The sequence below is a fragment of the Garra rufa genome, chromosome 22, assembly GCF_049309525.1.
Source record: "Garra rufa chromosome 22, GarRuf1.0, whole genome shotgun sequence".
In the NCBI taxonomy this organism is placed as follows: Eukaryota; Metazoa; Chordata; class Actinopteri; order Cypriniformes; family Cyprinidae; genus Garra; species Garra rufa.
Genome location: NC_133382.1, coordinates 38,864,726 through 38,888,878, shown reverse-complemented (window position 1 = coordinate 38,888,878; position 24,153 = coordinate 38,864,726). Strand labels below are relative to the sequence as shown.

Here is a 24,153-nt window from a genome sequence, read left to right as displayed (position 1 = left end):
GGACTTTGTTTGTAAATCCTGCCGGTCTGGAGCGGGTCTTTAAACGCGCTTTTTACTGTTGTTATAAGGCACATTGTCAAAAGTAGTAGCCAAAAGTCAACCATGACGAAATACACTTCCCTGCATTAACGCTGGCAGTTACAACTGGTGTTTGCTGTTAGAAGATCATGCAGGTGTGCACTCCATTGCGGCCATGACACACACACACACATACTTTTTATTCTTTTATTTGCAGAATAAAACCTGCTTTAGAGTTGCATTGAATTTTATGTATAATCATTTTTATTCGTAACTTATTTAATTCATTTTAAATCCATTTTAAATGTTCTTAAAGGGGTCATCGGGTGCAAAACTAACTTTTCCATGTTGTTTGAACATTAATGTGTGTTTGCAGTTTGTGAACACAACCATCCTACAATGTTAAAAATCCACCCAGTGGTATTTTTTTAATCTTTAAAAGTAATATCTCCTTTTTAAAATCAGTTTCTTATCGTTGTGACGAAACACATTTGATTGACATGAGCGTCTTACCTTAGCCCCGCCCTCACCGAGCTCAAACAGTCCCAATACGATCCTCACTGTGTGACTCAGGTGCAGAGGAAGACTCTAATTGAGCGATTGAGGTGTTCTGTTGTTGGATGTAATAATGAACACAGCAGTCGTCATTTACTCCCGACATCTGAGCCGCTGAAGATGCATAGGATTAATGTTACTTTCGTTTTTAAATGGAAAGCTCTGATCCCGATCTACATATGCGTCTGTGTTCGTGTGAATCATTCCTGATGCAGCTTCACCCACAGCAGAAGTGAGGATAAGGGTTTTTATGCATCTTTGCAAATGGCCTTACTTAATGTGCTTGTTGGCAAGTGTCGCCGATAAACGCGGCTAAATGCAGCTAAACGCGGCTAAAGTAAACATAATCCCAGAGAGGGGCGGGGCGAGCAGAGCTCAGTGGCATTTAAAGGGGCCATGTCTTAAAATGAGTACATTTTTGGCAGAGCTGATTTTGACAAGGTAAAAGGGTGTTTTTTTACACTACTATTGAGATTTTTTAACCAAAGTATATTAGAGACTTTTCATTGAGACCCTAAAGAATCATATGAACGTGGAAAATGGGCATCCGATGACCCCTTTAAATTCTGTTTTTATTGTTGTAATTTTTTTTTCTTTTATGATTATTTTAATTCCTCTTATGTACAGAACTTTGAATTACCATTGTGTATGAAATGTGCAATATAAATAAACTTGCCTTGCCTTGCCTTACTAGTTTTTACAACAGGTTTAGGAATGGAAGCTTTAAAATCTCTGACAGTCAGGTGGTGTGTCTGTGTTTGTCCAGGTGCATCGTGGGATCAAAGGTGTCGTCAGAGACTTTCAGGGCAAAGGAATCGCTAACGCCATCATCTCTGTGGACGGAATCAACCACGACGTTCGCACAGGTGAATCACGACACGCGCGGCATCATACCAAACATTATAGGCTCCAACTCATTTAACTTAACTTATTGTTGATTTTTCTGAAGTAAATAACATTACCTGATTCACAAGCTGTTTTATTTGCAGTATAAATGCTTGGAAATAATATTTAACATTTTCAAGTCCATTATTTGTAGCACACATGCTGTCCAATAATCGCAGAAAGCTTTGTTATTTTTTATTATAGCATAAATCTCAGTCTATTCTGTTAATTTAATGATAAAATACAAACAATAAATGTGTTTTACGTTCTTTAGTTTGTAGTGAGATAACTATAGTCGCCTCAGTTGAAGTGGCATGTGAATCGATGATCTTTTGCTCTTTAATAGTTTACTTGCAGTGTGAAGTAAACATGAGTAAATATTTGAGTGCATGTTAAAAAAAAAATCAGAACACTTTAATAAAAACAAATCAATCTGAGTTTCATTAGCCTCGCAGAAAAGCCAACAATTTAACTTTGCCAACACTGTTTTATTATTCTCGTAAATCCGCCAGTTCACCTAGTTGAAGCCTACGTTTTTATTGCGGTTTTATTGTTAAATGTAAAGAATGACAGGTTGGATGTCACAGACTTGTTTTTTGCTTGAGTTTTTTTTTTTTCACATTAACTTTAGGCAATGTAACATGATTTTATTATTGGTTATTTGTCAACATGGCACTCAAATGCTGCTGTAGGCTATTTGTACTGCATGCAAACACAATATTGGCCCAAAAAACATACAAACAAACAACAATAAAAAAATATTAAAAACTTTCAGCTGAGCAGTGCACGCAGTAGGCTAAAGCTTGCCTCAAAACCCAGCAAAAGTAATTAGCCTACCATGAATGTGTCAGGAAAAATAGTAAGGAGACATTTGAATTATTTATTAATAAACTAGTGTTTTTCTTTGTCGCAAAGTTGAAGTTGCCGAAGTCGCCATCTCCTCATTGGACGAGTCTTTAGAGAGAAATGCACATTAATGGATTGCATAATGAAAGATTAGAATTATTTTGTTTTTAAGTAGTAATTTAAAGAATTCTAAGCGTTTGCTGAGTTTTGATTCATTTTATGAAGCGCTCCCGTTCAAGACTGAAATGGCAGAAAGCGCAGTTTGTTTTCTTTATTTTACCAAAGCACGTTTTGTTGATACGGTAAGTGCAAACAAACAAAAGTAAACCTTTTGCAGGTCCGGATGATGTACTACTCTTACCTTTATGAGCAAAAATGACAGCATATTTTATGTTTTCACTATTAAAGCGCGCTTTAGCTTCCACTCTACGCACAAATGATTAATATGCGCCCGATAGCATACATTCATCTAGGTTAAATGTTTAAATTAATATTGTGAAATGCATTAAGTGTTTTATGTCTATAGATTTTATTTTAGGCAAGTGGTGTTGATTTGAGAAGGCTAAATTAATCAAACATATGCTCTACTCACCGTCTGCTGCTGGCCGCTTTGTTACTTTAAAAAACAAAAGCTTAAATTTAACAAACATAAAATGTTCTAAACGTATATCTAATTTAACTTAATAAAGAGGCTAAATGAAATATAGCCACTTTGCCATTAAAAACTAAAAACTGAACTATTTTAATGGCTGCAGCGGAGTAATGAGGAAGAGAGAGAAAAAAGACACAAGCTCCAGTCGTACTTGGGCCGAGAATTCTGATAAGTTGTCTGACGAGGCCTGGGTGAGATGCTCGGCCCCTGCAGGGCTCTATTTGTTCACTCATTTCAATTAAAAGTCCCTTGTTTGTCTGGGTGGGCCCCGTCTGCCCAGGCCCCATATACACCTGCTTACCCAGATGATACACCCCTGGACAGGAGCATTTCTGTCACCTGATGATGGAGTTTGGACACTAAATGTCTAGTAATATTGAGCCAGAACTGATCTGATTTATGACACTATTGTGTGAAATTAAATTTGATCATAATTGACATCATCATTACTGTTCTTGAACTGAATTAAATCAACATTTACTCATCTGATACTCTGATTATCTTGGTTTGACAGCAGATGTTGAGGTCAATGGTTGATTCAGCTCACATGTGTGTGTTTGTCTCTCAGCGTCTGACGGCGATTACTGGCGTCTGCTGAATCCGGGTGAGTACCGCGTGACGGTCCGCGCCGAGGGCTTCAGCGTCAGCAGCAAGGTTTGCGCGGTGGGATACGACATCGGAGCCAGCAGGTGCGACTTTGTGCTCGGCCGCTCCAACCTTTCACGCATCAAAGAGATCATGCAGAAATTCAACAAGCAGCCGATCAACATGAGACAGCAACTGAGACAGAGACGCCTGCCGGACACATAGACAGGTGTGAGTGTGTGTGTGTGTGTGTGTGTGTGTGTGTGTGTGTGTGTGTGTGTGTGTGTGTGTGTGTGTGTGTGTGTGTGTGTGTGTGTGTGTGTGTGTGTGTGTGTGTGTGTGTGTGTGTGTGTGTGTGTGTGTGTGTGTGTGTGTGTGTGTGTGTGTGTGTGTGTGTGTGTGTGTGTGTGTGTGTGTGTGTGTGTGTGTGTGTGTGTGTGTGTGTGTGTGTGTGTGTGTGTGTGTGTGTGTGTGTGTGTGTGTGTGTGTGTGTGTGTGTGTGTGTGTGTGTGTGTGTGTGTGTGTGTGTGTGTGTGTGTGTGTGTGTGTGTGTGTGTGTGTGTGTGTGTGTGTGTGTGTGTGTGTGTGTGTGTGTGTGTGTGTGTGTGTGTGTGTGTGAGTGTGTGTGTGTGTGTGTGTGTGTGTGTGTGTGTGTGTGTGTGTGTGTGTGTGTGTGTGTGTGTGTGTGTGTGACTGATCCTCATTATGAGAGACTCTTTCCTGGACTGAACACAAGCGTCTGATGTTCACTAATAATCGGCTGTATTGTGTACAGGATCTGTTTATCAAAAGAATATTTTATATAGTTTCATATCATCATCTGTTTATTGATGTTTATTGGCTTTAATATATTTCTGATCATTTTTCCATCTTTTCTAATAGTTGATTAGTGAGTGAATGTGATGTGAGTGTGCTCTGCTCCTTCAGTGCTCAGTGCTTGTTGAGTGTTTCCTCAGAACAGACGCTCGCAACCAGAGTCACAGGTTCGATTCCCAGTGACTGATTAAATGTGCGTTAGGGTGAAAGTCTCATATCAGTGTTTCAATGCTGTAACGTCTCCACAAGATCTTCATCTTCCTTTAGGGTATTGTTTGAAATGTTTAATTGAAATTCATGTCATTTCTAAGAATGTAGTGAATATTCTCAACAAAATGTATTGAATGTTCTCTATTCATACATACAGCAAGAATAAAGCTTCAGAAAACTGATCAGAATGAATCTGATGTTCAATCAGTGTGTTTCTGGTGTGTTCTGGATGTGTTTGTGCTCCACAGAAGGGTTTGCATGAGAAACAGCGTCTGATCATCTCAGATCCTCCAGCGCCTCCTGCTGTTCAATCACAACTAGTGAACACTTTTACATTCAGAGAACAGAGTGAATAAATCTGGCCTGCAGTGTGGATTTTGTTTTGTTTTATTTATGTTTTTATTTTTGGTTAGTTCTCATAGAAATCAACACAGTTTATGTCTATCACTTCTTCAAGTTTGTTTCTCCAAGCAGAACATTTTCTTTCATAGAGGAACATTTGCAGCGTCGGTCGTGTGAATGGCGCTCATGGAAATGGATTGTAAAGACTGAATGGATGAGGGCTCGGAAGAAAGGAAACTTCAGAGCTTCAGAGTAAATAAAGGACAATCAGGTAACTGTGAAATTGTTTCTCACGATTGTTCTGATGTTGAAATGTGATATTTTGTTCTAGACAGATTTATGAGCTTTATAGTGACACAGACAGAGCAGTAAGGAAGCATCATTTGATAAATAATGAATTTATCAAATTTATTAATTAGTTTTGCTTATATTGTCGTGCATTAGCCAAAGACAGAAGAGGAGTGTTTGTGAGTGTAACCGTCAGTCCAGCAGATGGAGGCCGTGATTCATTCATTCGCAGTGATTCAGTTCTGATCTGTTATAGATACCGAAATTATGATCGTTAATGTCTCTGATGATGGATGGATCATCGCTTCGAGACGTCCTGTTTCATGCACAGAATAGTCCAGCACGCCGAATGATGTTGTGAAATGATTTCCTGGTTTGACTCATGAAGTCCAGTTCTGTTTCCGTCAGCAGGGCTCAGTTTCTCCCGAATGGCTGTGAAGCGTTGTGTGTGTGGTTTGAGATTCTGAGCGTATGCGCACATGAAAGAGCCTCGTCCTGCTCTATAATGATGAGCTGTGGAGTGAAGATCTCAGCGGATGATCGCGCCTCTGCTTGAGCTCCTGCAACGGGATCTGAGCTCAGATGGGAGATACAGACGCCTGTCGCCACCGCCGCCGGAAATCACGCGCCACGTCCACCACAGCGTCCGAACTGAAGACTTACTGACTGTGTGCTCCAGTTTCCACTGAACGCCAGCGGTTTGAACCTGAAAGGAGTCAGTAAATGTGTCCTCTGACCTTCATCGCCTTCATCATCCTCACCAGAATTCAGTCAGAAACCCCTGCGTTTAATTACAGCTCTCAGGAAGCGAGCCGCGAGCGGAGAGCCGCGATAAGAGCCGACGAAACCCGAGCGGCCTCAACAAAGAGCGACTTATCGGAGCGCCGGCCGAGCTGGACGCACGACCATCTGATTGCCCGGCCGACCCGATTCATAATTAATATATTTATCAAATTAATTACTGAGAGGAGCCCGCGGAACACTGGCTAAATTCATGGAGCTCTGGCTCGGCTTTCGGCTAATAAGAGCCGTCACAGTAATGGAGGGAGCGTCTCGGCCCCATGACAGACAAATTACTCCCCGAGCAGAAATGATACGGAGGAATTTAGAGAGAAACAGAAATATGTCATTGTTTGCTGACCAGCACAATCGCGGCCTTGTCTGTGAATGTCTGCGTCCCTTCAGATGAAACAACGTCTGTCTGTGAATGAAGCTCAAACGCTCAGGACTGAAGATGCTGCTGGATAGAAACACAGAGAACACAAACACACTCACCACAGGAGAAACTGAAAGTGTTTGTGATTTCATCATGTCGATTTGACTCGTGACCTTTGACCCTGAATCAGTGTTTTTCGGGTTCAGACTCATAACTGCATCATTTCAGCCATTCATTCTGATGATATCAGAGTCTGAGCTGCAGATTCAGTTTTAAATTAATATTCAACATTCACTCACAGATCAGACATTTAAAACAGTCACATTTCATCGATTAATCAGAAGATTTAGATATCATATCAGTCTGATAACAAAAAGCGAGCACAAAACTGTCTTCATCTCATCATTTGGTGTCATGATGGTGAGTTTCACACACGAAACACCTGTAAGTCTCTTCTGCTCATCTAGGCTGCATTTATTTGATCAAAAATACAGTAAAATAGTGAAATATTATTACAGTTTAAAATGTTTTCTATGTGAATATCTGTTAAATTGTAATTGATTGCTGCGATCTGAATTTTCAGCATCATTACTTCAGTGATCCTTCAGAAATCATTCTAATATGTGGATTTGCGGCTCAAGAAACGTTTCAGATTATTATTAACCCTCTGGGGCTCTTTGTTTAGGAGACACACTTGGCTCCTTCACGGTCAAAAGTATCTGAAGCCTTATAAAGTAACTTTTTTTTTTCTTCAGGAAAATCAATGAAATACATTTTTGTTCAATAATATTTTGTGATTAGTATTTAGAATTTTACGTAGTCTTTATGATACTATGCAATATTTATAAAATTTTAATGAACTTTTTTCACTAGAATTAATGTTATTTTTTGTATTTAATTATTTTTTTATTATTTTTTTTTAATGTTTTACATTAAAACTGCTTGATTGTTGAACACCTTTTTTTTCAGCAAAGTGTCGATTTGTAGCTTGTACCACCAAAAGATTATTGCAGTTTTTCTTATTGCCTATTTATTTCCTATGTCGTTGGAAACTGATATATTTTACTTTTTTAGTATTCACAGATGAATAGACAGCTCAACAGAACAGCATTTATTTGTAGCATTACAAATGTCTGTCACTTGATGAATAAAAGTATTATGATCGTCTAATAAACCATTAAAACGTTGACAGATATGACACAGAATGCTTTCCTCATCTGAAGAACAATGAAGAAATCATTAATATTGTTCTAAAATGGTCTTTAATTAGTGATAATTCAGAACAATCGAGGTAATAACGATCTAAACCACTTCATTGTGTGTCGTGTTGTTGTGACACGGTTCGGTGTTTGTTGTGTGCGCGTGTGTGCGTGAGCGGCGTGCGCGTCCGCGTTTATCGCCGGAATCATCATATGACGTTTCTCTCCGATAGCGGAACATAAAGGAATCGGAATAATTGACTCTGTTCACTGATTGCAGCAATATTAAATCCTGTACGGAGGCTTTGTGCGGGAATTCTGCAGATATTGCTTTGGCTTCACTTTCATTTGTATGTCTTTCAGCTCTTTGTTGCAGCTTTATTGCGGTGGAGCTCGGTATCGCTGCGATCAGCCGCTGAAGTGCAGGTCAGTAGAGGGGGACCGAAACGCTTTATTGCTCTTTATTGAGTTCATGCGGTCCGATTCGAGCATCAGTCTGTTTGAGCCCGTTTGTGTCGCTTCTGATGCTTATCGCCGGCCGAACCGCTTTGTGTGTATTTACGCCGAAATTAAACATTCTTCATCTCCAAACTAATATCCTCTTTTTTATGCCCGCGCCTCGCTGGACTCTGTGTGTGTGTGTGTGTGTGTGTGTGTGTGTGTGTGTGTGTGTGTGTCTGAACAAAAGTCTGCAGAAACATTCATTTCTGTGTTATCGAGGACAGACGACTTCAATAACATCACATTATAAAAGCTGTTTGTGTGTTTGAGCTGCAGGAGAAGATGTGAGAGACATGAGAGACTGTGTTCTCAGCACCAGGAGTCCGCGCTGAGCGTTAATGAGCGTGTTTGTGACGTCACCAGGGGCTCCACGTGCCGCTTGTTTACAGTCAGAGTGAGTCTGAGTCTGAGGGGGAGACACTGAGCAGAGATTGTGAAACTGTTCCTGGATTGAGTTTCACTGCTGCTCTCACATGCTCTTCATATTTAGATCTTCATCAGAATCTCTGACAGTCTCCAGCACACGGTCAGTATCACACCGCTTCGGCTCAGTACTAACCCAAACTAACTCTAGTATCTGATAATCCTAACACCGCCATCAGCAGATCTTCAGCGCTGTTGCTTCAGGCCGATGTGTGCTGAAGGTCATGTTCTCTAGACGTGTGTCTCAAGAAGCTGTTTGGTGTGGCTCGTTTCTGTTTGGAGTGTTTGATCTGTGTTTTCTGATTCTCATTCTCACGTTTCTCGTCATATTCACATATTAGACAGAAGAATGTTCCAGATGGTTCAGTTCTTAGTTCCCTCAGGGCCCAAGAGACCCGGTAACATCATCGTTTCTCCCTCGCCTGAAAAGAACCGGACTCAGAGCGCTTCAAATGAGTTCCTACAACACGTCCGGTGAGGATCTAACCTGTGTGTGTGTGTGTGTGTGTGTGTGTGTGTGTGTGTGTGTGTCTGTCTGTCTGTCTGTGTCTGTGTGTGTGTGTGTGTGTGTGTGTGTGTGTGTGTGTGTGTGTGTGTGTGTGTGTGTGTGTGTGTCTGTGTGTGTGTGTGTGTGTGTGTGTGTGTGTGTGTGTGTGTGTGTGTGTGTATACAGTTTATTGCAGTAACAGATTTGTTTTCTTTGTCCAAATGGAGGCGTTTAAAGTGTCCTGTCAGTCACAGCTGTCAGCTCCGCCTCTTCCCCTCAGTGTGTTGAGCAACAGTGCAGTCGATGTTTTGACAGGTTAACATTAGAGGACTAGAGACAGTCAGAGTGTGCCTCTAGTCCAGCTCAAATGATCTTCCATGTGGTTTATGCTGATGTGTTGACACAGGAAGGTCAGCGGTCTGAAACAGCAGGATGTGTTCCATAACCTCCGCGTCCCAAACCAGTGTCAGACCGACAGAGACGAGATCAACCTGCTGCTGCTCACAGGTGCGTCTGAGGAGCTTCATCACCGTCTGACTCTCACAAACACACCTGTGTGAGCACAGATCACAGATTAGTATTCTCTGTGTGTGTGTCTCCAGGTCACGGTGTGTTCTGTATCGATCTGAAGACGTGGAGCGGGTCGGTTTCGGCCCCCGGTGAGTCTCATTGGCAGCTGCGGGTCAGAGCGGAGCAGCAGAACTTCACCAGCGTCTCCATCGAGCAGCTGCCTGACGCTCTTCAGGCCATAACGGTCAGACCCATGCAGATCCTCACAGCGTAACTCACAACGGGAACATTTCCTGTTACAGCTGTCAGAATATCACTCAAACCTCAATATGACTAGAAACATGTGCTGGTGTTTGTGTCTGCAGGCGAAAGCCAACAACCTCCACAGCCACATGAAGCGCTGCGGCCTGAACGTCCGGCCGAATCTCTTCATTCCCAGAATCCTCTTCCTGTCTCCGGACTGTGTGCTGAGCGAGGATCTGCTGCGGTCGGATCAGCTGGTGTCCAGCGCGGACGTGGAGCCGTTCCTGCGCTCGCTGAGAGAGGGATACGCGTCCTGGCTGTCGGACGCCTTCACGCCGTCCTGGATCTCAGGTGGGTCTGATGAAGACGGGCGGCTCTTGGGCGTGGAGTTCCGCTCCGGTTCACGTCCGCTGTGATGCGCTCCTGCAGGTCACCTGTCCTACGGTCAGATGCGGGCGGTGCGGGAGCGGCTGGAGCTCTTGGGAACCTGGGATGTGCTGCAGATGAGCGGCGGACAGGAGCTCACCGGAGACTTCCTGGGCTGTCAGCATCTCGCCCTCAACCGACAGGAAACGGACCTGCTGGAGTTCAGCAGAACAGGAAGTGTGGTTACAGATGCGCTCTGGAGCCTGCTGGGACACACGCCACAGGTGACACGCGACACACCTGATCACAAACACACGCATACGCGCTTCAGCAATCACACAATCCTGATGGGAAACGCTAGCCTGGAAAAATACTGACCCTAATCTATAGACCTTTTTCACAGAAACCGGAAATACGCAATCGCAGGGTATGCAGACTTCCTGTGTAATGTCAACACAGCAGAAAGCCGGGTAATTTAAAATTAAAATGGAGAGAGTCTACACAACTTCCCTCGCTGGTTTGCCAAAGGTAACTTTTGCCGACCTGATAAGAGTCGTGGAGGAAAACTCCGTCACAAAGAGGAACAAATTGGATAAAGGATATAAATTTTTCCACTAAGAGTTTATCCGGGACGTTCTAAAACGCTTAACGTGGCTTAACGCACGTAAAAAACGACCAGGAAACCCCAAATTTCTGTCAAACCTTACTTGGAACAAACACTAACTACTATCAAAAGAACGAGCCCTTATTCCACAGATAAAGTGCATAATATCACGTTAAGCGTTTTCTCCCCCATAGAAGCCCATTATAAGGAAACAGTTTAACGTGGTTTAACTTGCCTTAACAGCGACCAGGGAAGACCAAACTTCTGTTTAAGTTTACTTATAATAAATACTTGCTGCTGTCAAAAGAACGAGCTCTCGTTCAGCATATAAAGTGATCGCGCCCCATAGAAGTCCATTATACAAAAAAAAGCTTAACGTGGCTTAAAATTTTACTTATAATAAACACTTTCTGCTGTCAAAAGAATGAGCTCTTATTCAGCATATAAAGTGAATAATATCACGCTTTTCTCCCTATAGAACTCCATTAAGGAAAAAGCTTAACATGGTTTGTTATAATGGACTTCTATGGGGGGCGATCACTTTATATGCTGAATAAGAGCTCGTTCTTTTGACAGCAGCAAGGATTTATAATAAGTAAACTTTAACAGAAGTTTGGTTTTCCCTGGTCGCTGTTGAGGTACGTTAAACCACGTTAAACTTTTCCTTATAATGGGCTTATTTGGGGGAGAAAACGCTTAACGTGATATTATTCACTTTATCTGTGGAATAAGGGCTCGTTCTTTTGATAGTAGTTAGCGTTTGTTCCAGGTAAGGTTTGACAGAAACTTTAAGCGTTTTAGAACGTCCCGTTTATCCATAAATTTCAAGGTAAGTAACGTAGCTAACGTTAGAGAGCAATCAGGCTAACAAATGACTAGTGTGTCCACTTAGACCGAGGACTAGGGTTATAAGGTTCTGTATGGATAGTATAGAGGACATGTACAACTTTATTAAAGCAATATAACAGTCGTGGTCTTGATGTTACAAACAATCTTGCTCAATGTTTTCGCCTTCTTTGTTGTTTAACTGGTTACCGGCATACTGGGGCGGAAATAGGTTTACACAGCAATTGCGTATTTCCGGTGCAAAATACAGAAGTTGTGAGAAAGGTTTATTAAGATTAAGGGTCTGGCATCAAGCAATGAAAAGTGTCTAACTCGAGGGGCGGCACCAAGCATGCATTTGAAACTCTCACTGCACGCAATTGGATAACGCCACGAGCGATCACTAAGTTTTCACTAAGCCCCATACGCTTAGATACCAGCGGAGCGAACTGATGGATTAAACTCTTGCCGAATCCAGTCGGCAAAACAGCAAAAAAGTCCTTCTTTACAAAGGAACGATTCGAGTGTGGTTTTCTGTTCCTCTTTTACATGAAAAGCCAAGTCTAACTCGTTCATTGTAGCGGCCAAAGTCGTTTCAAACAACTGGTGTTCATCTGTTTACTAATGATTCTGGACGCCGCAGCGCTGTCGTCATCAGCTTACCTCGCCTCTGGCCCGCCTACATCAGATACACACCCATTTGATTGGTTCCCAGAACTGCTTACGTAATGCAGTAATGTGGATCATTGCTCGATGCCAGAGACGATTCAAATTGTGCTCTCGCCAGACCTCTGGATTTCCAGGGTAGGGAAACGCCCAAAATCAGAGCAGAAAGTTATAAATTCATAAAGTCATGGCATTGCAAAATTAAAGTCTTGTTTTCCAGTAAAAATGTCGAGATATATTTAAAGTCTTATTTTCTGAGAAACTAAACAAAAAGTCAAGTGAGTTTATGCTTTATACAAGAACAAATATCAGTCAGTGGAGTCAGAAAAATAAACACATTTTAAGTGAAAAACAAGTTTTCATTCTCCAACAAAGTTATTTGTATTTGTTTTATTCATAAACTAACTTCACTTTTATTCATTTCTAATCTTGATTTTAGAATCTTTAAATGTTTCAACTGGAAAACAAGAAAAAATACTGAGGAAGAACAGCATTTATTGTGAAGTGTGAGATGAAGTAAAAGTTATTTCCATATTCTAGTTAGTTTGCTATTCTTTTTTGTAGAAGAAATGAAAAAGTAATAGAAATCTGTTGGGTGTTGTATTTTCAAACTGTTGCCAAAACCCTAACCCTCAGTTTATTCCTTAAATTATCTTTGATTAGTCTTAAAATAGTCTCTAAGAAGTTCTTAATCTACCTTCGTAAAGCCTGCAGAAACACTTCATAATACACATTGCATTGTGACTTTACCACTTATAATCGCATTTTGTGACGATATAAACAATCAGTCAAGTGAGATTTGCTATATGTGACCCTGGACCACAAAACCAGTCATAAGGTTAAATTTGACAAAACTGAGATTTATACATCATATGAAAGCTCAATAAATAAGCTTTCTATTGATGTATGGTGATGTTAGGATAGGACAATATTTGGCCGAGATACATCTATTTGAAATCAGAAATCTGAGGATGCAAAAAAATCAAAAAGACTGAGAAAATCACCTTTAAAGTTGTCCAAATTAGGTTCTTAACAATGCATATTACAAATCAAAAATTACATTTTGATATGTTTACAGAAGGAATTTTACAAAAAATCTTCATGGAACATGAACTTTACTTAATTTCTTAATGATTTTTGACATAAAAGAAAAATCAAAAATTTTGACCCATGCAATGTATTTTTAGGCTATTGCTACAAATATACCCCAGCGACTTAAGACTGGTTTTGTGGTCCAGGGTCACATATATGTGTGCAGGGAACATCAGACGTGCTTATATATCCAACTTTATGTAAAGAGCTGTACGATGGTATGGTTAGATTCCGCATCGGTGTAAACCGTATTGAGTGATATCTGTGTCTCTCGTGAGGCGTTTAATGTTGGATCAGACTGATGTGCTTCAGGATAGAGCTGGAGTTGAAGATGGATGATCTGCTGTGGTTGTGTGTCAGCAGTAGGTGGCGCTGGTGTAGATGCTGTGTGTCTTGTATTGGTTCAGAGACTCGGCTAATATGACATGTTTCTCTTATCAGTTCAAAGATAAGAGCGGCGGACGGCTCTGAGATCCACAATAACCGCAGTCAACAGATAAACACTCACACACTGAGATCTCCACATCTCACATTCGTGTGTGTGACTGAACAAACCGCTCAGATCATGTGTGTGTTGAGGAGAGCGTGATGCTGCTTTACTGACTGATCAAACTACAGACACAATGAAAGATGAACCTGGGAAACATCTACAGCTCAGACACGACAAAACGCCTAGAAACCACCAGAACACCTGAGGAAACACACTTGAGTTTTTGTAAAGCGGTAAACTGAAGGTAGAAATATACACGATTGCGTTTGTCTTCTGGTGTTTCTGGACGTAACGCGTCTCTCCATTTAGACGCATTAAAGCTGCCGCTGAACAAAAGCGTCTTCATCGTTGTTTCCTGTCGTCTCGGGTTCGATGTGAACGGCGTGTAAAGCGCCGGAGGCTTGCGTTGGTCTGGTGTCGCTTTACAAATAAGTGAGGAAATTATTTTGAAATAGTGTTGAAAGGATAGAGCTGTTGAACACTCTGACAGCTGATACCCACAGGTGACCTCACGCATCACATGACCCTCAGACCCATCTCATATTCCTGTGAACACGCTCTATATGTCATGTTCACTGATGTGAGCCCATGTGGGAATAATATATTATAGGATGTGTATATTTTAGAGAAGCGACTAGAGCTACACACCTAACACTTCAGAGATCCTAACAGGACCTGATTGAGTCACACGTGTTCATATCGACGGACTGTTGTTTTGGACCTTTAGGCAGAGAATTCTTAGCCCCGTTTGACCTTTGACCTGCAGAGATCAGACGTCAGGCCTCGTCTGTTGATGGTCTCTCCTCGTGCGTATCGTCAGTAAATCATTCCTGCGCTGCTGTCGGTGGAGGATATTTCAGTCTGAATGGACCGTTTTACGTCGTCTGTGTTAAATCCTCCTCATCTGACCTCATGAGTCCTGAGAGCCACTGGAAAACCACTTCAGCCGCAGCATTTACATGCAATTATCTCCTCACACAATTAACTGCTGTGGGTTAATGAGCGTATCGCGGCCAGAGACGAGCCGAAGCTGTAATTGGTGTTTGTGGAGTTAATGGAAGCGCTGCGAGCGACCGCTGAGACAAACCATCAACCTTTAACCAGAAACACTCACACTAACTAGCACACACTAACTAGCACATGTTAACTAGTTGTTCCAGTGTTGTGTCTGAAGTGAGTGCTGGTGTGTTTGTGTTTGTGCTGAATGTTGTCAGGATGAATCTCTGGGGCTGAAGCGGTTCTGCAGTGTTTGTCTCAGTATTGAGTCACTGATCCTGAATGTCACAATCACTCAGAACTGAGCTGCAATTCTGCAGAGAAACACACCAACAAACAAAAGGAGACGAACAAACACAACTTTAACCCAAACTGCAATATATATATATATATATAAATAAATACATATTTAGATATAGATTTCAGATATTTAAAAAAGACACAAAATGGCCAAAAATATAAATTAGATTTATAATCATTTAAAAAATATGTATACATTTGATATGCTTATTTTCTATTTATTATTATTAAGGGGAGACACTGCAGGCAAAAACAGTTTTTCATGCACCTGTCAACTTTGAGATTTTGGGCTTTTTGGTTTTTCATAAAGTGTTTTTTCAGACTAGTGAAAGAAAACACCCAAAACACTGTTAAGTGTTTCTTTTAAAGCACTTTATCTATTTGTGTCAATAGAGTTTTTTCTCCTACACTGAGCCATAAATCTCCACTTCAGTAGCACTTACACACACCACACTTTACCTTTTTATTCCTGTCTACATCCTGATGGTTTTTACCCTCCAGAGGGATTTGTTCAGATAGAATTTGCTTGATTTTATAAATTTTAATCCCCCAAAAATTGTAAAAAACAAAACAAAAACTGTCTGTTCTAAGTTTTTTCTGAATCATGTCGTGACAAAATGAGATATCCAAACTGACTTCATCCAGTGTTTAGATTTTTGTACTAGAAATGTATGTAAATTAGAGCATATTTCAGTAAACAATGCCTCATTTGCATATTTAAACCTAACATTTGAGAAAACTTGTAATACAAAAATGTTAGCAATTATCAATGTAATCAATCAACTGAGTAAGACGATAACTATTAGTTCATGTTTTTACCCCATTGACCTGCAGTGTCTCGCCCTAAAGACATATTTTCTATCAATTTTTATTGTACAATACATTAAAAAAGCACACAATGTGCATTTACCCCAAATGTGTTTTAAGTTTGGAAAAGTATTTTCCCGGAGTACATTGTGAAATACATTTAGTTTTTTGCAATTCAAAAGTATTTTCAGTGTGAAATATATACTTCTAAAATATATGCTCTGAAATGCATTTTGGCCAAAAAAGTGTCCATTTTTTTATATTTATACAGATTTAAGTAGATATCTAATTATAAGATATATATTTATTAGATATTTCTATGATATACTTCAGATTCTTTAGTTTGAATGCAACTGGTTTCTATTGAGCAGAACCGTTCTAAACTCAGACTTGTGTGTGTGGTTGTGACTGTCATGTTTGCAGACGATCAGAGGTTGTTCTGGGTTGAACTGTAATGAGCTCTTGAGCGTAACGACTCGTCAGAAGTGAAATGAAACACGCAGCTCCTCACAAACCCTTCAGAGACACGCCGATCCCAATAAAGCTGCGAATCTCCGTCTGCTTCAACAGCCCTCCACACACACTTCACAGAATCAAGATGAAGATTTACATCACAGACCTGAGCCGCTGCGGCGCCAGAGCGAACCTCACTGTAATCACTGTCCATTCCTGTATAATCAAGGTCAGATTATGTTATGCATATTTTGAATATATTCCCTGAAGGAGGACAATTATATCTTTTTACTCTTGTTTGATAGTTTTTATTAAACGACGTAGTTGTCGGCACATTCCGTATCTTCCGTTTGTGTGTGTTTTGTTGGTTTAACTCGTGAACGGAAGCAGCCACACTGAACTATGAACTATTCCGAGCTTTGAACGGACATTCAGAGGATTCATTTCATGGCTGTTGATCACCTCAAATACTTTTTCTTTAGTTTCAGTAGCCTTCGTTTGCTGAAGGAACTCCAAAATGTGTCTTCAGCTGAAGTTCACTTCATTATGCAGATAGCAGTGCATGATGGGAAGCGTGTCTCTGATTCTCATGTTTAGCTGAGGATATCCGTTTCTATCCACTCGTGAGTCTGGTAATTGTTTAGTGTAAAGTGGGAAAATGGAAATAAGCGCATTCATGAATACAGGTGAAGTGTCATTTGTTTGGATGTTCAACAGTTTCTGTTTGAATCAGTTAAATATGAGGCCATTTAGAAAGCGCTTCCCGAAATGTTGACTGTTAAACCTAGAATATAATCAAATATATGCCATTGATGTGTCTCCGAGAAAGATGTTTAGGAGTTAACTAACCCGTAGACAGCTAGACACTGAGCACTGAGCCGTGTTTTTCTGGAAACGAGGCACTTTAATGAATGTCCACTTCCTGATCGCCAATTAAATCCGTCACTATCCTTCAATCGCTGTGATTGGCTGAACTTTGTTCTCAGATGTGATTAGTGAGGTTTTTATCAGAACATTTCATATTGATCTCAAACAGTCTTATCTGCGTTTCCTCGTTCTGCAGCGCCGGACTGTAAATCACAGCATCTGTTTTTCTTCTGTGAAATTATAGATAAACGGGTTAGTGGACACTTTGGCCCATTGTCTGTTGTTTTGATAATCACGCTTAATAACGCTCGGCATCAATATGCTCTTTAAACCCGATTTGGCTGCTAAATGGAGTTAGTCGTGTGCGTGCGGCTCGTCTAATGCCATTAGGAATGTTTGCCAGGAGAAAATTCAATCAGACGCGAATTGAGCCGAAGAGCCCGGAGTCATTGAGCTTTAGACTCGATCCGCTCCAGCGCTGTGTGAATGAAGACAAGCTCATCCTTCCTGATTCACACAGCACTGATTCACTGGAGAACACACTCATGAGCTGAAAGAGAGACATAATGAGGAAAGGGGGATTGGAATAAAACAGACTGCTCAAACTCCTCACTGATCTGAGCTTATGCACCTGTTTTTGAGTGAAAATTGCCAAAACTTTAACAAGTAATGCTTTTATCAAACAAAAATTGGTGCATATGCTCAGATCAATGAGACCTACGATCAGCCAGCTCCAAAAAAAGAAGAAAACTAAACTGAAAGAAAAAAACACCAAATAAGGATTTTCAGCACAGCACGAGAGTTAAAACTTCAACTGCAGTGCAACCAATTGCAACAGTGTTTTACATACGGTACAATGTTATAAAATTAAAATACTGTGTAGCCAAATCAGCTCATGCATTAGAATGATCAAGAATCAGATCAAGAGCAATTCAGTTCAATTTATGTAGACATTATGGAAACATAAAAATTAGGGCCGGGACTCGATTAAAAAATTTAATCTAATTAATTAGAGGCTTTGTAATTAATTAATCGAAATTAATCGCATTTTAATCGCATATAAATATTTGACCTGAGAACAGTGAGAAGTACGTTTTTTTTATATGGATTTTTAGTATACCATTGAATAATGACTGAATACATAAGCTTAAGCAACAAAATATTGTTTATTTTTGTTCAACCAAGTCCAACAGACCAGTGCAATATTGCCATTAAGTGTAGCAATAGGCTCGATGTGCTGCGGTGATATGCGAACTCCTTGTTGCATAGCTTGCACACAACCATGCTCTTATCGACGCTTCCATCCATTCGTTTTTTATAACAAAATTTCCCATCCACAGGGCCAACCAAAGCGGTCCCATCAGCTTTTTTGTCCATGTTCACTGTGGTTTGTTTTGCTGCGTCCCAATGCACCTACTTATACTATGCCCTATAAGTATGTACTCTTTTTGTGAAGAAAAGTACATACTTTTAAATATGTAGCAGAATAGTAGGCAAGCTTTGGGACGTACTACTTCATCATAACTGCTTCTTTAACGGACGCTCTGTTGCTTAGTTACCTGAATCCTGTCACTGTTTAAACTGCCCTGTCAATCATCACAGTTAACTTTATCTACATTTCGTTTAATTTAATTTCCTACCGTATTAGAGAGAAATGAAGAGGCACGTTCTTTAACGAGTCTTTCATGCCGAGAACTCTGCTCTTGTGTTTGCTTAATTATGCATTTAAACGTTAATGACCAAACCTATCATTATAAATGTTGCTGCACATGGAATATAACGCGGATAACATTTAAAAAATATTTTTTTTATCAGGTTACACACTGATTATTTATCACTCAAACTCTAACTGTCCGTTGGTCGCGCATATCCTCCATGTTTTTTTATGCGTGTTTGTAGTTCTAATTGAATCCTCGTTCACGGCGCAGTGTGTTGTGGGCAATATTAGCCGTTAGAGTGTGCATTGATCGTTAAGTAGTAGACCATCCGGGAATCTTTGGAATACTTTTTTAAACATACTACGATTTGGGACATACAATACTATTTAGGACGGACGCAGCTTGTCTGAACGCTAGTTGGTGCTCCAGTATAATCGGTCCGCCGAATCTCATCCAGTGAGAAACGTTCCGCGGTGCAAAACTAAGTGCGATTAAAATGCGTTAAAAAATTTTTACGCGTTATTTTTGTGTAATTAATTAATCTAAATGAACGCGTTAAAGTCCCGGCCCTAATAAAAATACATAAATAGAACCAGACTGCAGCTGGTGTTTTACATCCTTTTTTATTGCTTACATCTCATATTGAAAACACAGCATAAAACATTAAGTTTAACTACAGTTGTAGTGTCTGGGAAGTTAGCGATTAGTTTCCAATATGAGCTGCTAACACTGTTTGACTGTGAGCGTGTTACGGATAAATGAGCCGAAACAGACGTGACTGAACACGCCGTCGTCTGAGCGTCAGATAACTCACCTCTTCACCTCATTAACACACATCAACCTGATCGCAGACACACAATCACCATCAGACCTCTGTCAGTCTGCTTCCTCTGGACAACTGAAGATACGCTGGAGAACTGAAGTAAAAGACTGACTTTCACTGTATCATTGAAACAATCTTTGAACAACATGATGAAGACTAAATGATGACAGAATCAATTGAGAGTGAATGAGGTTTGTTCTTGAAAGCTTGCTGTCCAGGATCTGTTTACCAGGTTAGAGCAGGTGTGATGGGTTGAGGTCATGGATGTTGGTCTGAATGGTGATCTGAAGCTACAGTCTGGTGGTCTGATCTGAGGGTTGATGGAGGACGGCTCCTGACTCATGGATTCCAGCATCACATGTGGATGATGTTAGTCTGGTCTGTTGTTGTTGAGGTGAAACTGCTCTGAACGCTGGAAACTCCCTCATAATCGGTGTGTCGTTGAGCTCAGGTGAAACCAGAGACGCTCGTGTTGCTGAGCTCTGGCACGGAATCAAGAGAAGGTTCAAACTCAGTTTGATGGATGAAGCCAGTCTTTACCTCAGAACACAAACGTCATCAGCTCAGGAAGTTTTGATACTAGAGAAATGTCTTCATTTTTTCTGTGATATTTAGATGACGGCATGATGGCAGCTAATCTCAGACATTCTTACAGAAGATCAAATATAACAATGTGCTTGTGTCTTCAGAGACATCTCGTCCCACAGTGCATTTCTGTGTTCAGTGTACTCACTAACCGCCGTGTTGTTGTCATCCTAAACCGCTAAAAACTTCCTGAGAATGAAGCGCTTCTTTGTTTTTCACATTCCTAATTCACCTCGTATGTAAACGGAATAAATGTAAAGCTAATTATGATTGACACCAAAACACTGCTATATTTAGCTCACTTCTGGAGACAGTTATGTCATTAAAGTGCTGCTACACTGCAAAAATGCTTTTCTAGCTTAGATTTTTTGTCTTGTTTCCAGTCAAAATATCTTAAAAATTCTTAAATCACAAAGGATTTTCTAGATGAGTAAAAATTGTCTTGTTTTCAGAAAAAAAAGTCAAAATTAAGTACAATTTTGCTTGAAACAAGCAAAATAATCTGCCAATGGGGTAAGAAAAATAATCTTGTCATACCCCATTGGCAGATTTTTTGGCTTGTTCTAAGCAAAAACTCACTTAATTTTGAGTTGTTTTTTCTGAAAACAAGAAAATAATTTTTACTTGTCTAGAAAATCCTTCTTGGTTTAAGAATTTTTAGATATTTTGGCTGGAAACAAGACAAAAAATCTAAGCTAGAAAAGCATTTTTTGCAGTGTAGTGTTTGTTTTTGAATCTTCTTGAGGTTCTTCTTGAGGTCTTCCTATTGTCTTCATGCTCTCATAATGCAGCAAGAGTCCAGTTTTCCTGTACTATAAGGCCTGTTTTTGCCCCATAATATAGATCAAGCCAACTCACACACACACACACACACACACACACACACACACACACATGTTTGTTTTTGTGAATTGTGGGGACATTCCATAGACGTAATGGTTTTTATACTGTACAAACGATATTTGCTATCACCCTACACCTTCCCTACACCTAAACCTAGCCCTCACAGGAGACTGTGCATATCTTTACATTCTCAAAAAAACGTATTCTGTATGATTTATAAGCCTTTTGAAAAGTGGGGACATGGGCAATGTCCTCATAAGTCACCCTCTCCTTGTAATACCTATGTCATACCCATGTTATTACACCAATTTGTGTCCTGATATGTCACAAAAACAAACACACACTCACACACACACACACACACACACACACACACACACACACACACACACACACACACACACACACACACACACACATGTTGGGTTTACATGTTTTATGGGGACATTCCATAGGCGTAATGGTTTTTATACTGTACAAACCGTACTTTCTATCGCCCTAACCCTACCCTACACCTAAACCTAGCCCTCACAGGAGATTGTGCACACTTTTACTTCCTCAAAAAAACTCATTGTGCATGATTTATAAGCCTGTTTCCTCATGGGGACCTGAGAAATGTCCCCACAAGGTCAAAATCTACTGGTATTCCTATCCTTGTGGGGACATTTGGTCCCCACAACGTGATGAATACCAGGTACACACACACACACACACTCATACACACACACACACACACACACACACACACACACACACACACACACACACACACACTTACACACACACACACACACACACACACACACACACACTTACACACACACACTTACACACACACACACACACACACACACACACACACACACACACACACACACACACACACACACACACTTTCAGTGCATCAGTGTTTTCTGAAGTAGTCCCGTTAAAGAGCTGTAGCGGTCGTCTGCGGCGTGAAGGCGGATGTGAAGCTGATCTCTGTCCAGCGCCACCGTTAAACAAACCCCTCGCCAATTTACTTCCCCTCAGATGAAAGAATAGACGGCTAGAAAAAAACATAATTGAAAAATTGTGGACAGCAAGAATGAAAGAAAATCAAGCCATGAAAAGAGAATGATTTTAATCCGGCGCAGGCTGGAAATAGTCCTTTGAAAGGGACGCGTCTATTATCCGCGGCGTGTGAATCTCATTAAACGGCCATTGTGTCCACACGCAAACCCGAGACGAGGCCTTCGTGACGACGAGAGCGATCGCGCCGTAATCCCACGATCTGCTTTTCAGACCCGCAGCGTCTTTGATGCTCAAGTGTTTTGGCTCCATTACGAGGCCATCCGCGTCGAGAAAAATGGAGTTTTCTGTTAAACTCATTCATTCGATTCACGGTTTAAATGAACGACAGATTGGACCCGGCGAAGGTCGGGAGCGTCCTCAGAGGTCACGGTCAGGGTCGCGACCCATCCGACCCTCAGAGGTCACCGGCAGACTCGTCTCTGACCGTCGGGATCACGCGATGAGCTTCTGAGAGACGTGTTCTGTGTGTTTCTCATTAGTCATCATCCATTATACAGCAGCAGGTGAACAGATACTGACATCATTCACCAATCCGCCTCATTCACCTGATTCACTCTCTAAGCGTGTTGTTTAAGTGTTTTGTGTGTCTGTGTGCAGGTCACCGTCTCCATGTATAAGCGTGGAGCGCAGGGGTGGCTGGGTAAACCGCTGATCGCCACCGCCACCATCCCCTCCGGCACACGCGTGATCTTCCGCATCCGAGGAGAAACCGCCGACGCCAACATCCCGGCCGGAAACATCCGCTCCATCGCGCTGAGCATCTGAAGTTCACTGTAAAAAGTTTTCACCAGATTCAACTTAAAAACCTAAATTCAGCAGCTGCCTTAAAATTTTAAGTTAAATCAGCTTAAAACTACAAGTCATTTCAACTTATTACAATCAAAATGAGTTGATTTAAGTTGTGAGTTGAAATGACTTAAGTTGCTTTAACTTAAAATTTTAAGGCAGCTACTAAACTTAAGTTTTTAAGTTGAAACAGGTGAAAACTTTTTATAGTGTTGGTGATGCTCCTCAGATCTCCTCCAAACGCTGACGCTTCACTCGTTCTCATCTGCCGTTCATTCCACGAAGAGCAGCACGACTGAGATGAAGCATTATTCAGAGGAGCATCGCTACTGACGCCGCTAATCACAACATTTGACGTATTTCTAAAGGGCTCTTTCATGAAGTGCAGCTTTAATATTTAATCACTGCTGAGAGATGTGTTTTACTTTTCTAATCAAACAGCTTGATCTGTCACATCTTGGTGGTTTTTATCAGATTTGAAGATGAGATATGTTTTCAAAGTATATGTTTACATCCTCTTAAAGTTCTACTAAATCATTTCTTTAAGATGACTTTAAAACCCTGATCATGGAAAAGATCCTAGTTAGTATCATATTGATGATGAAGGTTTTTGGTCTGGTTAGTGAGAATATTCGGATGATGAGGATATTTTGATCTGTTAAAGCATCAATAATATTTTTCTAATCTCAATTTTGTCAGTTACTTTGGAATTATTGATATTTTATGCTGTTTTAGTGGCTATAATGCAATAAAATACATATTTTACCTCAAACAAATTCATTTTTGGGAATGGAACAGAAAGACAAAGAAATGTGTCAGTGTGAATGAATGAGTCTGATGCATGATGGGATATGAGGGGTCAGAGGGACAGATTGGCGGACGCCTGAATTGATGGACAGAAGTGTCTCTGTCAGCGAGGGATGTTTCACCTGATTACCAACACACTCCGGTAAATGAAGACTTTCTCAGTCAGATCAACTTCTGTTCATATCAGCATCTCTTTCTCTCTCAGCTGATGTTCTTCAGTTATGAGTGACCTATCATGACCTCTGCTGACCCCAGGTGCCTGACCCTCACCTGCTCTCGGCTGGCCACTGGGGAAAAGGTCAGAGTTCACTATCTGATCTCCTCAGCGACAGATGTAAATGATGTTTAATACGGTCAGGTCTGATTTCCGCCAGTATGAGCTGTTGATCAGCAGA

The 24,153-nt window shown here is 40.8% G+C and overlaps 2 protein-coding genes across 3 annotated transcripts in view; both read left to right on the top strand.

Annotated features, from left to right (window-relative positions):
- cpxm2 (carboxypeptidase X (M14 family), member 2) overlaps positions 1-3,899 on the top strand; it is a 31,134-nt gene extending 27,235 nt beyond the window's left edge. The window contains exons 14-15 of the mRNA XM_073828147.1: positions 1,340-1,439; positions 3,525-3,899. Coding sequence (XP_073684248.1) covers positions 1,340-1,439; positions 3,525-3,766 — 342 coding nt within the window. The 3' untranslated portion in view covers positions 3,767-3,899. The remainder of the gene's footprint in view (positions 1-1,339; positions 1,440-3,524) is intronic.
- Positions 3,900-7,326: 3,427 nt separating this feature from the next.
- LOC141298159 (uncharacterized) lies at positions 7,327-23,823 on the top strand. Of its 2 annotated transcripts, none has more exons than XM_073828672.1 (7): positions 7,327-7,978; positions 8,330-8,950; positions 9,370-9,470; positions 9,566-9,717; positions 9,839-10,067; positions 10,146-10,366; positions 22,763-23,823. In XM_073828672.1, the coding sequence occupies exons 2-7, from the start codon at positions 8,826-8,828 to the stop codon at positions 22,928-22,930; spliced, it is 996 nt and encodes a 331-aa protein (XP_073684773.1). In that variant the 5' UTR covers positions 7,327-7,978; positions 8,330-8,825; the 3' UTR covers positions 22,931-23,823. The 2 variants fall into 2 exon arrangements, with proteins under 2 accessions (XP_073684773.1, XP_073684772.1); XM_073828671.1 differs by having other exon boundaries at positions 7,327-8,579; positions 8,818-8,950.
- Positions 23,824-24,153: the final 330 nt, after the last annotated feature.

Excerpts from the sequence above, each read along its gene's own strand:
- LOC141298159 (XM_073828672.1), top strand. The coding sequence starts at position 8,826 with ATGTTCCAGATGGTTCAGTTCTTAGTTCCCTCAGGGCCCAAGAGACCC. Across the intron at positions 10,068-10,145 it reads CACGCCGTCCTGGATCTCAG|GTCACCTGTCCTACGGTCAG; the intron begins GTGGGTCTGATG and ends GCGCTCCTGCAG. Across the intron at positions 10,367-22,762 it reads TGCTGGGACACACGCCACAG|GTCACCGTCTCCATGTATAA; the intron begins GTGACACGCGAC and ends GTCTGTGTGCAG.